The 16,935-nt window shown below is 40.2% G+C and overlaps 1 protein-coding gene across 2 annotated transcripts in view; it reads left to right on the top strand.

Annotated features, from left to right (window-relative positions):
• Positions 1-16,935, top strand: part of BTBD7 (BTB (POZ) domain containing 7) — a 31,941-nt gene that overhangs the window by 13,038 nt on the left and 1,968 nt on the right. Inside the window, exons 3-10 of one of the 2 annotated variants that reach the window (XM_009895398.1) lie at positions 5,132-5,340; positions 6,697-6,772; positions 9,044-9,204; positions 9,487-9,630; positions 9,864-9,977; positions 11,452-11,641; positions 15,039-15,217; positions 15,942-16,370. In XM_009895398.1, coding sequence (XP_009893700.1) covers positions 5,132-5,340; positions 6,697-6,772; positions 9,044-9,204; positions 9,487-9,630; positions 9,864-9,977; positions 11,452-11,641; positions 15,039-15,217; positions 15,942-16,370 — 1,502 coding nt within the window. The remainder of the gene's footprint in view (positions 1-5,131; positions 5,341-6,696; positions 6,773-9,043; positions 9,205-9,486; positions 9,631-9,863; positions 9,978-11,451; positions 11,642-15,038; positions 15,218-15,941; positions 16,371-16,935) is intronic. The other variant, XM_009895405.1, reaches the window with a different exon arrangement.

Genomic DNA, 16,935 nt, shown 5'->3' with positions numbered 1-16,935 from the left:
ATTTTTTTTTTTTTAAAACAATTCAGGGAAGAGATGAAAAAGAAAAGCCCAAAAGAAGCTAGAAACCTGTAGTATTCAGTTAAGAGAAGAAAATATGGTGCTGCCAGGAGTCAACAAACGTTAATAAACTGGGAAAGTCGGCCTGCATCCAGAAAATGGGTACTAAACAACATCCCTTGTTCACTGTACAATTATAGGAAAATAGAGGTGGTTGCAGTTGCTGCTCACGTGATAAGCAGTTAAAAAGGTGTATTTTGCTGTTTGTACCATGTAAGTCTGCTGACTTGCTCATACTGCTTTTGTAACTGATGTTTTGCCTACTGCTGTGGAGAACCTAAATTCCTGTTGCCGTGTCTCCCGAGTTGTATGAGGTCACTTGAATCTGACACAGGTTGTTTTACTGTCAAAGCTGCTGCCCTATCTCCTGCATCAGTCTCCTTGTTTCTGTTGTGTATGCTGGCAGTAGGGTTTGTGCTATTGGGATCTAATATTGTTGGAAGCAGGATTGACATAAATTAGATGACTAGTTCATTGAGCGGCCACCTGAGCACCAGCGTGACAGAAGAGCGGGAGATGTGGAGTGTAAGAAGATGAATCTGGTTTAATACCACTGTACAAGGGGGTTAGCTTCCATCACTGCTGCCACAGCCTGTGAGCGTGGGCTGCCTTCTAAAGAATACTTAGCAAGTAAAAGACACTTGCATCTTTGGGTCTGTAAGATGTCAAAAAGAGACTGAACAAATGTTGTCTTCCTCTTTTCCTTTCTCTTCCCATCGGAAGCTTGGTTAGAACAGCCAGGGTGCTCATGGATGGGTGAGACGAGCATCTCTGAAACTTCCAAACATATTGCAGTGTAGACTAGCTACAGGTCATGCCTCTAACTGTTCTCTATGTGCCAGCGAATTCAAAAAGTATGGTTCCTGATTGCCAGCATGGTATCTCCTAATGCGACGAACTTAAGAAAACATTAAATAGCTTCTAGATTCCAGTTCAGTGTCAAGATGAATTCTTATTACCTTTTTTTTTTTCTTCCTTTCACTGGTTTGCATAGGTTTAGGGGAAAGGTCTCCATCACAGAATGAGATGTCAAGCTAACAATTTTTAGTAAAAACCTTGCTTAAAAACACTTTTGCTAACTGTTGAAGGCATTTAATTTGTCTTTAGTAGGTTTGTCAACTGTCTTGATAAGATCCCAAGCTGCTAGCTAGCAAGCTTAACATGGGCTCAAGCTATTTCTGTTTGGAAGGGCTGTGGAACTACATTTGAGAGAGAACTGGGGAAGCAGAAGGGACTTGTTTGCAGGCAGAACCTATTGGTATGCAGCAAAAGGAGTGCATGGAATAGCCTCATTTGTCCAAAAAGTGATAATCATCTTCCATTTCTGTAGACTCCAAGTTGAATCTCTGAAAGATACTAACGGTCACAAAAGCAGTTTGGTAGAGCACTTTGGGACACTGCAAACGGATCTTGGAAAGGCTGTTGCTGCCTGAGTATTATGAAATAGTACTCATAGGAGAAAAATGCTCTATTCCACTGTGAAGAACAATATTGTGGCTATTAGATGACTGCTTTTTCTGCCAAGTGGCTGATTGTTAAAGCAAAAAAAACTTCTGCCAAAGAAGACAAGAAATTGGATTCCTTCCATAGCTAGAATTGGGTTGATCCAGTTTATTTAGATGTTCAGAAAACACTTCAATTGTTACCTCATGCTTATTTCGGAAGAAATACTTTTAATAATCATGCAGTTCTGACACATTGCTAAAATTACTTGGGAAAGGGAGTGTTTCATTTGCTAGGCATCCTAAATGAGCTTTTCACCTGATGATGTCATATTAGTAGTAGTTGTGCAATAATTGGACTTGACAGAAGAACTGAGACCGAGCTGTTGCTCTGTTTCTATAAATCAGTGTTGCTCAGATCTTTGGAACTGCAGTTCTCACAGAAATGTAGTTTTCTATCTTTGCAGGGGGCGGGTATCCTTATTGTTTCAAAAATAGATGTCAGATGAAATACTGTGAATGGCATTCACTTTGAGATAAGTCTCTCTGCTCTTACAGTTTAAGTTTCCTCGTGACAGATTCAGTGAGTGGGTTTACATACTGCCTTTGAAGTGGAGCAGTCCTTATGTGTGATCTTTAGACTTCAGGGAGATGTAATCATCAGCTGAAGTCAGCTTGCATGCAACAGAATAATTGCGTGCAAAAAGTTGTGTTAGGTTTTAGCAGGACAAGACTTAGCGCAACACATCCGATGACTCAAGAATTGTTTTGAACAGCTGCTTGTTTCTTATTCAGGAAAGCAAACTCCTCTCTTAAGCACACTGCAGCTATTCATGGCTAGCTTTCATTTGCCATGCCAGGTTTGCTGCTAACTTAACATTTTCCATTTTTGAGCCCCCAAAGTGAAGATAAGAGGGCTCATATAACAAAGTTAAATACAGTGTCATCCATTAACTATGTAAGTAAAAATGTAAGGAAAATTGTAAGTAAAAATTGATCTTGAGGTGGAAAGTGTCAGACCTCATTTACTCATTTTTCTGACATATGCTGGAGTATTTTGACCTTTTTTTTTTTAAGGTAGGTTTTGGAGTCGTTTGGTGTGGTTTTGTTTTTGTTTGTTTTTTTTTTTTAAACACTGGTTTTCAGATTCTTGACCAAAATCTTTTTTAAGACTTGAGTGAGGTTTGCCTTTTAGGCTTTTGGGGGATTCCCCCATCCAGAGGGGGCAGTTTCTCTAACCTGTACCAAAACCCAAGGAGTGTATTTCAGAGCAGTTCTCATTCTCTGCTCTCGTCTGGAACATCAGCCCGATCATCACTGGTACAGTTACCTCCAATCAGTCTTTGTGGTACATTCACTGCTCACATTTTGGCTAGTCCTCACCATGCAGGTTAGAGGTCAGTATCTATAGTAACGTATGCGTTCTTACTTGTAGTAGTAATAACAATACGCAACCTAATGGTAATAGGTAGCTCTGAGAAGTGCTGTATTACTCCAGTAATGGTAAAGGACAAAGCAGGTGTGTTGAAACATGGCTCAACATTTACCCTTTGTCAACAGCAAATGGAGAGTCTGACATGGGACAAATAGCGTAATGCTGCCTTTAATGCATCGTTCAGAAATGTGTGTGCTTTTGCTAGCCCTTCTGTCAGTGGCTGCGTTGATATATGGCCTTCCTTTTCGCAGGTGAATAAGTCATACAAGTGCTTGTTGAGGAAGGTTTGTCTTAAGCATGAACCGGTATGAAATTTATCACTGTTGGGGGTGACAGGCATAAATTCCTTTAGAAAATAAGTAAAAACTATTTCCAAAACTACATATACATTTAGACGTATTCCTGGAACTTGCTGCAGACATTCTTGTTAAGCACTGACTGTATTTATTATGTTCACTGTAAATTTTTTTTATAGTTAAATCTAGACAATTTTAATGGCAGGGTATTGTTCTCATAATTCACATGCTGGCTTTTTATAGTATTAAGTATAAATACATGTGTTTAATAGGACAGGTAAATTTATAACCTGCCTCATGTTTAAACTGTTGCTTCCTAGTATCTTCTTCTTTACCTTACTGTTTAAGTTTCCCTTTCCAGTGACTTTGCTCCTAAGCAAGTAGTTCCTTCTACTTAAAGTAGCATGTCCACTTGTTACTCTGTACTCCTCAATTGAAATTATTATCCTTGAAATTATATCCTTGAAATTATTAGTTGCAACAGAAATTGAGTCAATGCTTATATTCTGTATGGAAAAGTAATTTTCTTTTAATTCTATTAATTGCTGCTAGTGTGTCTTACGTGTATGCAACCAGTTAAAAAATACCTAGGTTCAGGAGAGCCTCTTTGATCTTTGTCTTGACAAACATTAAGTTTACTGTGATGAACACATAGAGATACAGTTTTCTAAACAACTGTCAAAGTTTAGTTTTTAAATATCCTTGAAACTGAGAGAAAAATGATGATGTATACAAAGTAAAATAATTGCGGTGTAAGCACGCTGCTCTGAACTGTCCAGGGACTTCTCATGGGCATAAGCACAGCTGTCATTTTGTGGTTGAAGTGGGTTGAGACTGGAACATATAATTCCAGAAGAGGATTTTTTTTTTCTTTAAATTGCTATCTTTATAGTACAAATAGAAATAGTATTCTGTGTATATGTAAACCAGATGTACAAATGGAATCACCAAAATGCTGTTGGAGCCCTCGAGTTACCAACATTGTGGTACTGGCTGTCTTAGCTCAGTATCCTCAAGTACCCATGTCTTCAGCCCTCCCACAGTATGTTCCCCTCATTTCTTCCAAATCTGTTCCGTCTCCCTTCAGGAGACTTAAATATCCCGTCTCTTCTTCAGAAGACACATACTCTGTGAAAAAGTAAATCCAAATGCAGCAGTGGGTATGAAGCAACTGTAGCAGGCTCGCCGCGAGGCAGAACATCTACCTCTTGGATGCTTCGCTTTCTGCTTCTCTGTCGGAGGAGGTGCTCTCTGTCCGGCCATCCCCTGTGCCTTGCTTGGTACGGAGGCCCAGGGTGGTGGCCTTAGAGCAACCAGCCACTGCTTCCTGCCTTTGCTGTGAGACAGTAAGTGATGCTGTGCTGCCCTCATCCTGTGCCGAGTAGTTGAGTACCAACAGTATGTCACAGCTTTTGTTTCGGCTCCTCCGTGTGGTCTGTTTCAGGAGGGTCCACATGCAAAGTGATACAGGCGAAAATCTCCCCCCTGTTACGATTTATAGGATTCTGTGAATCTGCTCTAAACAATAGTGACTCAAATTCAAATCTGTAACTTTAAAATGTGTTAAACAGTCAGATAATGTGTATTAACCAAAGGAGGTTCTAGTAGGACTGAACTAGCTTTCCAGTTGTTCATCCAGGCATGCCAGCGGACATAGTGTTTCACATGCCTTTAAAAGGTAAAATGACTGTATAGCTGGAATCCTAAACTGCAGTTAAAATTATTATACTTTTAGTCAGAATTTGACCCCATTTGCAACCTTGGTCTGTGGCGCACTTCTGTTTTCACTCTCACTGGGAGTCCTATAACCCTCTGTGTTACAGATTTAGCCATATGTATTACTCCTTCAGGATCAAAGTGTCCCTGTAACAACGTCATTGATTTTTGCTTTTGGTTCCTAGGCTGTGAAGATATTATTGCTGAGAGCATCTCACTAGACACCTTAATTGCCATTCTGAAGTGGAGCTCTCAGCCGTATGGTTCCAAGTGGGTACACCGTCAAGCGCTACATTTCCTCTGTGAGGAGTTTACCCAGGTCATGACTTCAGATGTCTTCTATGAACTCAGCAAGGACCACCTGCTCACAGCTATTCAGTCGGACTATTTACAGGTAACCTGCAATGCAGAATGCAGCTGGTCCTGCTTGAAGCAGGATAAGTTATACCGTTGCTAAAAGTGCTTGGGAGTAGCTCATTTTAAACTGTAGGCAAGAGTGGGTTTGTATGCACACTAAGCATTCCTTTATAATATGTAAAAACTGAAATTGAAGTAGTGATTAAGAAAACTATTTTGTTCCTGGCTTGTAACGCAAGCCAAACTGGTGGTATATGCTATTGCTTAGAAGCCTAATAATAGTTTAGAAACAGCTGCAAATTATTTTATGTGAAGCATTTCTGAACCTAGCATTTGCCTTGCATGTTAAGTGTTTTATAAAAATTATGTGGTGGTAGCAGTTTTGCTGTAACGACATACATCCTAATTAGGGGCAGTGGGAGCTAATAAACTAGTAATCATTCAGAAGGCTTAATTCTTTTTTTTTTGGGGGGCGACGTACAAATACCTTTTCTGACAAGTATTGCAGAATTTTTTTTTTTTTTGTGACTTTCCTTCAGTGATTGTGTGGTTTTAGGGAGAGGAAACCATACTGGCTAATAGAAAGCTTGTGGACTTTTGCTGCCATTTCTCTTCAGGGGAGATATCTCTGTAATGATTACCAGCTTTTTATAGCTTAAAGATGATTGGTTTAGTTTTTTTAAATTGTTTCCATCCCATCTTACCTTTTTTTTTTTTTAAAGAGTAAACTGTTAGAGATTATTTAAAGTGTTTTTGAAAAAAAGTTTTATTGACTTTAAACACTTCAGGAATTACCCTAGTTAAGAAATTAGGTAGATAAATTCAAATTTTTCAGTACATGATTTTTTTTCTCTAAAAATGTGGAGTGGTTAGCATATGTACATAGATATGAACAAATTAAAGTTGTTTTTGTTAATAGTATTACTGACAATCTTTTTCTTCACCTACATTGTAATTTAGTTGATTTAATTATTTTCATAGCTTTGTGGGCCGTGCAGGTGCTGAATTTGTAATGTTAAACGAGCAATCCAAATGTCTAGTGTTAGAACTGCCCCTTTTAATTAACTTTCATTCAGATTTAATACCTGTAAGTTTTTTGCGATAGATAACGTTTTTTTTCTTCTGTAGAAGAAATTTGTTTTCCTCTTGCTAGGGATTCAGTTAGTGACATGAATGTAGAAATCACAGTGGTGATATACCAGTAGTACTACCTTAAAATATTTGGAGCAAGTGGTATTGGAGATCATAAACTACAAATACTTACTTCAGTCTTGGTACAGTGGTGTTTCTTTATAGCTGTAAAAGACGTGTGTATGTGACTTCGTGTGTGTGTGTGTGTGTGTGTGACCATAAACTGGGCACGTACAGATTGCTGACTTTCTGTTTCTACCAGGCGAGTGAACAAGATATTCTTAAATATCTGATTAAATGGGGAGAACACCAGTTGATGAAGAGAATAGCAGATCGAGGTAAGGATCTTTTAAACCCCCCAGTACTAAACCAAATAAACCAAAAAGCATGGTCGTTCTTTTTTGTGGGTAATCTGTAACTTAAGGAAATCTCATCTACTTTGTAGTATGGTCGAAACTAAACAAATCCACTATTTTGGTTTTTTTTAAGAAAAAAAACCTTTTGTTCTCTAAAAAAAGCAAATGCAGGCATTTTGAGGGAGCTGGGATTGCTTAGCCTCAAGAAGAATAGACTTATGGGGGATTTTAGCAAAGTCTGTAAATATCTAATGGCAGGAAGCAAAGAAAATAGAGCCACAGTCTTCTTTTGGCACCTAGGACAGGATGAGAGGCAGTGAGGCATTAAATGAAATGCAGGAAATTCTGTTTAAACACAAGAAACTATGAAGATGGTCTGACAGGTTGCCCAGGGTAGTTATGGGGTCTCCATCCTCAGAGATGTTCGAGAACTGACTGGACGTAGTCATGGGCAACCTGCTCTGCTCTGGCTGGGGAGGTGTGGCGAGAGGGTGGTGGCTGTGGTTGGACCAGAGTTCTGGAGATCTTTTCAACTTGCATGATTGTCTGATTTTTTTAAGTCTGGTTGTTTTCCTCTTGTCTCAGAATTATTTTTCTTGTAACTATTCATCAAATAAAAAAAAAAAACCTGCACTATCTTTTACTTTTCTGTGCTCATGCAGACTTCTCACAGTAGTCTTATTCTTAGTTTACAGTGTCAACCTTTCGCTTCAGTTTGAGTACGTTTCTCCCACGGAAATCTGTGACAGTGAGAAACAAGCCATCAAGTGGCATCAGTGTTCTTCCTAAAGTAGATGTAAATATATTTTTATTAGCTCAGATGCATATTATTGCTACAGTGGTAACTTCAAGGGCGATCTCACATGCGTTGGATGTGGGAAGTAGGTTAAATATATATTTCCCGAATAACAAATGCAAGTAGCTTGTGGTTCCTCCCCACCCACAAAGTGTCAATCATAGTACAACAAGAGGAACAGAAAGGGAAGAACCTGCCTGTGTGAAAACAGAGCGGTGCTGGTATGGCTGCTGTCTTTGGAGGGCTGGCCATGTTTTTGAAATCTACTGTTATTGCTTGTGATGCAACTGCTTTGTCATGGACATGTTGTATGAAACGCAAAAATACTCAGTTAAAATGTGTGCTTTCAGTGACAGGAGTAAGTATTAGCCTTCTGTTTTCAAAACAAGATTTTTGAAGTGTTTGTTTTAAGGCACATTGGCATGTAATGGAGCCAGTTAAACAGCGACAGCCTTGGACTGGGGGAGAAGGTGCTCATTTGGAGTAACGGTGCAGCTTCCTGGTCTGTGGTGTTCATTAAGTAAACGGCTTATTCATCTTCCCTGGGATCATCAGATAACATGATAGGCAAAAGCAGAAATAAGAGCTATACCAAGTTCTGTCAGATTATGGCCAAAGTTAGTCTAGTAGCTTAGACTAAATTCCTCAGTATGCTCCTGATTTTGCAGCTCTGAATATGCGGTGGTGTCAAAGACCAGAAAGCATTAGAAACTGTAATGCGCTGTGGCCAAAACTTGAGCTGCCTGTACTGGAGGGAGGATGGGTGTGTTTGACAGGTTTCCTCAACGAGTGAAGTTAGTTAAATTCAGGTTGAGCACAACACCTAAAATATAGGCGAAGGTAGTTAACTGGGGAGGGAGAATGACCCGAGTGTGTCACATGTTGTCGTCCTGCAATCTCTAGGAAGATACCTGTTTGTGCCAAAAGTGGGTATCCTGTAACCATGAGAACAATCTGAATGGGCTTGACACAATTGTTAACGAAGGTAGGGTACACAAGGAGGCTGGAGTCATTTGTCCAGTGGACTTTTCAGGCCTTAATTTGTAGAAAATAAGTCCCTGAAAACTGCTGGGGAAAGGGAGAGGAGCTGCAGGAGGGAATCATTGGAGGAACTGCTAGCAGGGAGGTACAGATGTTTTCTTAGCATGGCTCTTGGTACAGCTTTGTAATAAACGTTTACACCAAACACTATTTTTGTATTTTCTACCTGATTGCACTTTGAAACTGACAGCTGTGCAAACGACCCATGCTTGTGTAAACTGAACCTGTCTCTATGGATGCTTTATATCAGATTTTAAGGCATGAAATAGTTTTGTGGAACAATGCTGATAAGCACTGTTGATATAAAATTAGAATATTTTTTTTCCTTTTCTATAACTTCCTAGAAGCCTTCCAACTCCCGCTTTTCTATTTAAACTTTTTGATGTAAACTTAGTATTTCTTATTCCTTCCCACAGAGCCTAATTTACTCAGTGGTACTGCTCACAGCGTGAACAAAAGAGGTGTGAAGAGGAGAGATCTTGACATTGAGGAGCTGAGAGAGATCCTGTCTCCACTTTTACCTTTTGTCCGCATCGAGCACATCTTACCCATGAATAGTGAAGTACTGAGCGATGCAGTAAGTCTGTAGTCTCATACAAATACTGTCTCTTCGTTCTTTGTACTTCAGATTCTACAACGTTCAGGTTAATTTTCTTTTTAAGGATTAGCTCCTAAAATGTTATCACTTAGAGTAATATACGTATAACTCTTTTTCTGGTTGAACTTTCTGTTCTTGAAATCTATCAGAAGGCTAAAGAAAAAAATCAGTTGTGTAAGGATTCAGTGTAAGAAATGCATTTCTTGCAAGTTTTTCCCCTATTTATATTGAAAAAATAAAACTCTTTCTTAATTCTTAAAGATGAAGAGAGGCCTGATTAGTACTCCTCCTTCAGACATGCTACCAACATCAGAAGGTGGAAAGTCAAATGCCTGGCTGCGGCAAAAAAATGCTGGAATATATGTGCGGCCAAGACTGTTCTCGCCCTATGTGGAGGAGGCTAAGGTAATAATCATTAACAACACCTGACTGTTGTTAAATTGGAGTCATCAGGGGGTTCTGTAACAGGGAAAGATTTTGGTGTGTTTTGTCTCTCTTTGCATGTACTGGCCTGAAATACTAACATTTTCAATTTAACAAGACTTACAAGATTGATCATCAGGCTCAAGTCTCTAGAACTGGTCAGAAAAATTTCAACAAAATTTTTTTTTGTCGAAATTGAAATGTTTGCGAGACAGATCTTGATGAAATTCCACCGGAAACAAAGCAGCGTTCTGAGGGAAACCTCCCTGGTTTCCAGCCAGTTTGCCGGCCCAGCTCCTCGGCAGCCCTCCTGGCAGGCGGATGGCAAGGTGAGAGCCTGAGAGTCCCAGTTTGCAGCTAGTCAGCAACCTTGGTGCCAGGTCTTTCAGGCTCCCCAGCTCCCACCAGAGCTGGGTGGAGAACTACTATTCCACTCAGCAGAGGACTCTGATGTTGCATCTTCTTGTTTGAATCGGAACTTATCCAAAATTCTTTCGATCCTCCGCAAAATGGAATAAATATCTTGTGTCCAATTTGACTGAAGTCCTTCGTGTCCCACTCAAGCAGTAGCTTCCCTATTTAATATCTTGCATGAGGACTGTCAAACTGAAGATCTTGTAGCATCTCTGATGGTTGCGTTTAGTGACAGTGACGGCTCTGTGTGGGGCAGAAACATCCCATAATCTGTTTGACAGAATTGGGACCCTTGTAGGTCACTAATGCCACCACTTAAGGCAGCTCTGACTTAGGTCAAGAGCTCGTGAGCCCCAGCAGTTCAGGTGACTGCAGAACAAGAAGATTAGGTGAAGCTGTGCACATCCTCATTGCCTGCAAACTCTGAGCAGTGCTCTGGTGAGAGCTTTTGCCCTGTGCCTAAGAAAGAAAATATTTCTTACAGGTGTGAGTTATTGTTGACATCCTCTTTGAGGGGAGAAATAAAACTGCTTTGCATTTTGGGCACAAAGGTTAGAGAGCACCAGGTGGCACTAAAGCAGCAAAGGAAGACCAGCCAGTTAAAATTTTATCCCTGTATCTTGAATTGTTAAAACTAACAAAAATGTGTTAAAGAACATGTGATAAAAGCTTTGACTCTTAGTTTTCAGGTATATGGTATGAGAGTGCTTTCGTAGTAATCTTAAAGTAAAAAGTGCATTCTAAATTTTTTTTCCACTGGCAGGAATCCTACTTGTTTCTATTAGTTTCATATTATGCTGTTAATATTTTTAAAAGCATCATTAGCTGTTTAACCTTAAGTTACTATTCATTGTTTAATTATTGTGAAATACAATAATAGTAAGTGAATTCTGATTTTATTTTTTTTTCCTCTTTTAGCCTCCCATTTTTTTGAATTAAATTCATTTATCATTAAATGAGCATCTTAAAAGTGTATGCATAAATTCCTTTCTATTCTTTAAGACATCTGAGGGAAACGTTTCATTTTTTGACCAGTGCCTTCTACTCAATGGCACAGAGAGTTGAGACCTATAGGGAGTAATTGTCTGAGACAGAGTCCAGAGGGTCTGGCCTCGAGAAGGTTACTTCTAATCTAACAGGTACAAAATAAACAAAGCAACCTTCCCAAACTTTATTCACTTGCCTGGTCATAGCGCTGAAACTCAACTCTGATCATGACTGGAAAAAGGAATAGAAAATGCTGTGGAAAAGCCAAATACTGTTTGGGACCTGGAAAAGTTATGGTTTAGATGTTGCTAGACCTGTGGCCTCAGGACTGCGTTTGCAGCAGGTCGTGGTGGGTATGTGTGTGCAGTGCCTTCATGAGGGCTCTAATGGCTGTCGTTGCAGTCAGTGCTGGATGAGATGATGGTGGAACAAACAGATCTCGTTCGTTTGCGGATGGTTCGAATGTCCAATGTGCCCGACACCCTTTACATGGTAAACAACGCGGTGCCGCAGTGCTGTCATATGATTACCCACCAGCAAGTTAGTACTAACCAGTCCAGTCCTCCTTCAGTTATAGCCAATGAAATCCCAGGTAAGGCTGCTAGATCGTTTGCAATGCTGATTGATCTCATGGGAGTGGATGGGGGCTTGGGGCTGGGGAGAGTGAATGTGAATTACTGAATGTTATGACTTTGAGGGTGGTACTACACCATTTGGGCTTCTTCCCACCCAGCGGTAGTCCTTTTTGCTTTGGTCTACTCTGAAGACGTTAACTACTTTTGAATGCCATAGTAAGTAGATGGAAAGTAAGCTACTGGAGGGGGTAGTATTTTAACCTGCTTCAGCTGAGCAATTTGAAAAACCTTGGACTAGTTAAACTTGCTGTAGAACACTTGCTGAAGCCTGGCTCTCTGTTCCCAGAGTGGTTCTCAATTTTCTACAACCAGTTGTCTTGTAGTTGTCTGCCTTGTAGGGCACTCAGCTTAACTCAGTTTGCCAGAGAGATATTGGAAGTAGGCACTCAAAACGCACTTTTTTTTTTTCAGTTTGCCAAATCCACTTTAGCTTTGAAGTCAAACCAGCTTCATTCCTTGTGTGGCAGAGTAAGCTTTTATAGGTGGAAGTAGATCTGTCCTCTGTTGACTTCAGGATACTTGTGTAACGTTCCCCACAGGCAAGCCAGGGAAATATAGTCATTAAGCTACTGTGGTATATTTTGTCACTTACGCATTTGATCTTTTGGTATGAAACTGGAAGAATGTGTCTGGTGGGATTCCCAAAGTGTCTAGCTATTCCCACCTTTCCCCTCCCCATTGATACTCCATGTGCATAGAGAACACACTGGCAGAACCTACAGCTGATGACAAGTTAGGAGGGTCAGTGAATGTTTTGGAGAGCAGGATTAGATAGCTAAATGACCAAGATTCAATTTAAATTTGGTGAAGAAAGTGGGAAGCATTGTGCTTATGTAGGTGTAGCCAGCTGTGTGTGTACAGGATGGGTAAGGGAAGCTCTGTGGAGAAAAGCCTGAAAGTCAATGTTATTCAAATCCATAAAAAGTAACCATCATGCTAAAATACAAAAACAAATACGCCACAAGACACGTGAAGTAATTTGGTCTCAGATGGAGCACTGTGTTTAGCCCTTTAAATGACCATACTGGGTCAGGCCAAGGATTTGTCTGTCTCGCCTGGTATCCTTATTCCAGCAGTCACCAGAAGTGAGTGTATAAGGCAAGTACAGCAGAAAAATCACAAAATAATTCCCTGTAAAACTCTGAGCTCTTCAGCAATTTGCAGCTCAGAGATGTCCTGTGATGGATAGTGTTTCTGTGTAGTTAGTAATTTTAAATGCCTTTTTTATCCGTGAGCTTATACAGTCTTTCGTTAAACTTGCATAAACTTTTGGTCTTCATTTTTAGATCAAAGTATCACATTTCATGTGGGTATGGATCAGTTTGGGAGTCTGTAGAAAAGAATAAAGATAACATGCCAACAAGAAAATGGTCATCTTCCTCCCCCCACCACTCCCCATTCCTCATCTTATAAGCTATTTGTATATCAATTATGTCTCCCTTCAATCAACTATGTTGAAAGGAAGTAGATAAATTATTCTTACAGATGTTAGAGCCAGAACAAAAATAGTACGTTTCAGTTGCTGCAAGAGAGTAAGTAGAGGTGTTAAGAAGATTTGAAACGCTTTTCAGTTAAACACTGCAGTAAGTTTTCTAGGAAGGTTTGTGGAATGGTTTTGGTCTAACTGTTTCTTGTGATTCAGGAAGAGGCTTGATAAAGCCTACAAGGAGCTTCTGAAAACTTCTCTAATTTGATAGAAGTGCTGCCTGTTCGGTTAGAAACTTACAGCTGTGGCACCTCAGCAGTACATTACAGAAAAGCATGAAAATACCCACTGTGAATTGAATCTAAAGTTATCAGAGTCGTATCTTATGATGAAATACACTTTGCTCCATCTTAGTTTCCAAAGAAGTTGAGAAATAAAACAGGTTCTCGGAAGTCTCCAATGTTTTGCAAAAGTTCTTGTGTTCTGAAAAAATCTGTCTCTGTTGGCACGCATGAGACAGCTTGATTCTGTACAATTTAATAGGTAGGAATTATTGCCAGCCCTTTGATTTGAGTGTGGATGTGAGCTCTCAGCCTGGCCAGTAGCCGGAGCACAGGTATTGTGTCCCGGTAACTGCCTGCCTTGCTTAGTTCTGTAATTAAGCAAAAGAATCGCTTGTTTTGCCAGTGCCTTGTGCTAGGAAGGCTAGATGGAGCAAAATTAATTTGAGGAGATTCAGGCGTGCACCAAACCTGTAACTTGTACAGGAACCCATCCCAGAGCATAGATGGAGCAGAGGAACCGCCAGAAGGAGAGCTAGGCAGCGTCGCCCCTGTGCCCCTTAGGGCGGGCTCTTAGAACGGGGGCTTCTTTACAGCTGAGGTGTTCTCCATCTGTCGCTTGCATCTTCCCTGTACCCACTGCCCAGGGACTGTATTGGCATAAATGCTATTGGCAGCATGTCTTGGTGTTCTTCTTACAAAGTCTGTTCTACTTTGAGGCAATAGTGTTCTGCAGGTTTCTCTAGGTATTTTCCAGTCCGTTTGAACTAGAAATCCTGCAACTGTCTTGAGAGAATCGTATTTTTTATATATGTGATCCCTCTTCCATGTGTTTCACATGAATAATAGTAAAAAAAAAAAAAAAAAAAAAACCAACCAAACCTAGGTTTGAGAAGATAGCACTTTTTCATTAAAAACTTAAATTATTTTTATTCCTACTAGTTTGGAGAACTGCTTTAAACTTCTCTAAAATCCTCCTTTTTCAGTGTTAGCAAAATGCTGGTTGTAGCTAAACATCTGGCTGTTAAACTAGGACTTTTCAGAACAATTCCTTTGGAAAGGTTGTTTTTTTTGTGAGTTTTTTTTTTCAAATTATTTCAATATGGTTGCATAAAACAATATAATTTTAACAGGTTTATGTTGGCTTACAGTTTGTGTAATTTTTTGAGAATGCTCTTTCTGTAGTTACATGCTGGTATTATGGTCTTGTGATTACAGAATTCCGCTAGAAGTATAAAGCGTATGCCAAAAAAATCAATGAGTTCTCGGCCTGGAGAATTCATGAGGGAACATTCAGTTGCTATCCTGTCCCCACCTCAAATCATAAAATTCCTGCATCATAAGGGGTTTACAAAGAAGGCTGTATTTGTGGCGCTCTCTAGTAGAAGCTGGGAAAATGGTATATGTCTTTACCATTTGTATGATATGTGTGTTATCCCATGTGCCTTAATGAGGCTTCAAGGAACATGTAAGTTGAACTGTTCTTGGCAAAATGCTTTTTTAAAAAAAAAAAAAGAAAAAGCCAAGTCAGCCTGACATTAGATTTTTCCTTTCGAATTAAATCTAACCATTGCAATCAAACTTACTGTCTCACAGTTCAAAAAGTAATCTATGTTATCCTCATTCCATTCTTTATTACCCCTCCAGTTCCCAACCTCCTCGTTGTAAAAGAGATGATCAAACGGCTGCAGGAGCTGCGTCACACCGAGCAGGTGCAACGAGCGTATGCTCTCAATTGTGGAGAAGGCGCCACAGTCAGTTATGAGATCCAGATTCGTGTGCTGCGGGAATTCGGACTTTCTGATGCTGCTGCTGAACTTTTGCAGGTATGAAAAATTGCTGTATAGGGCCCCAAATGCTTTGATTCTGATCTGCTTATGAATTGATTTGAATGTGTAATCTGCAATAAGAGAACTACTTTGTGTGTGCACATGCAGGTGCAAAAATGCTTTGAAATGCCTGTATAACTTTAGAAGTGTCCGAGTGGAAATTACAATGAGACTGTTGCATTTGATATATGTGACTTTTTAAACGTGAAAGTGCAATGTATAAATATTCTTCAAGAGCTGTTGCTGTTCAGGGTGCTCTTACAGCCACAGATTATAGGGACAAAAAAAATCTGCCAAAGAGGCAGTTGATGAGAATAGTCAAACCATAACTAGAAATCTAGATTACGATTTATTCTTGGATTGGAGAGGAGAAAAAGTCCTAATTAATACAGTAGGTCTGCACAGTACGTGTCAGGACTGGGAAACTGGAAATCCCACTTCTGTTTGTACAGTGCTGTTAAAGCAAATGCGTTGTTTGGTCCGCTTATTCACACAGTGAATCTGATGCTTCGTCTTGTTTGGTTGTTGTTTTTTTTTTAAAAAAAAAAATCTTTATTCCATGGTAGCTGTAATCACCTCAACTTTGGTGAGTTTTAGGTGGCACAACTAGCCGGTTACAGTACTAGCAGATTTCTAGTTCCAATGTGTGTTAGTTTAAGAGGTTTTTTTTCTAGATGACTTCCTATTTTGCTATGTCACACGCTGGGTTTTTCCTTTGCAGAATCCTCACAAATTCTTCCCTGATGAGCGATTTGGGGATGAAAGCCCCCTCCTGACAATGAGACAGTCTGGGCGATGTCGCGTTAACAGCACTCCCACTGCAGAAACCATGTTTACAGAACTGGACTCTTTCGTGGCCTTCCATCCACCATTGCCCCCTCCTCCGCCTCCGTACCACCCACCAGCAACTCCTATTCATAACCAGTTCAAAGTGGGCTGGAAACAAAGGGTGCCAAGTCAACATCCCTCCCGTTCCTTTTCTTACCCGTGTAATCACTCGCTGTTCCACTCCCGAACGGCTCCCAAAGCTGCGCCGCCTGTCTACTTGCCCAGTGTTAAAGCAGCACCTCCCGATTGCACTAACACTACAGGTCTGGGGAGGCAAACGGTGGCTGCAGCAGCGGCAGTGATGGCAGCTGAGAAGCAAGTAGTAAGTATTATCATTTCTCTTCTTCTCCCTGTCTCTGGCTGCTCAGAGTAGCTTGGAGAGAATTCTTATGATGAAGTAACTTGGCTTTTTTGTTAAATAAAAAGAGCATCTTTGCTGGTTAGGAGAAGAATTTTCTACCAAACTGGCTGTTGGCGTTTTGCATCCCAAAGGCACGCTCTAATCCCTGGGAGAATGAACGTTCCAGGGCCGGGAACGTTTTGGATGGTCAAGTGAGACTCGCAAATCTTCTGAAATAATGTAGTTTTCTCTACGTTAGAACAAGGCGTAAGTCAACTTCAGCAGTGGGCTGCGGACTGTAACTCACGGGTAGAAATAGTGATGGTATTTTGGCTGTTTGCAGGTAGGCAGCCCTGAAGTAAACGGGTGTGTATGAAGGGAACTTGTGGAGAATGCGAAGGCCTTACAGCTGTGGAAAAGATTTAAAATGAATAGGCCAGCAAAAATTGGTAATTGCAAATACAACTTTAGTTATAGCATCTAAAGACAATCATTATAGTTGCTGAACTCCCAATATGATGCAATGAAAGCAGTGAACTATAGCATA

This window comes from Charadrius vociferus, unplaced genomic scaffold, assembly GCF_000708025.1.
Source record: "Charadrius vociferus isolate BGI_N301 unplaced genomic scaffold, ASM70802v2 scaffold140, whole genome shotgun sequence".
Taxonomy (NCBI): Eukaryota; Metazoa; Chordata; class Aves; order Charadriiformes; family Charadriidae; genus Charadrius; species Charadrius vociferus.
This window is presented reverse-complemented; position numbering and strand designations above follow the sequence as displayed.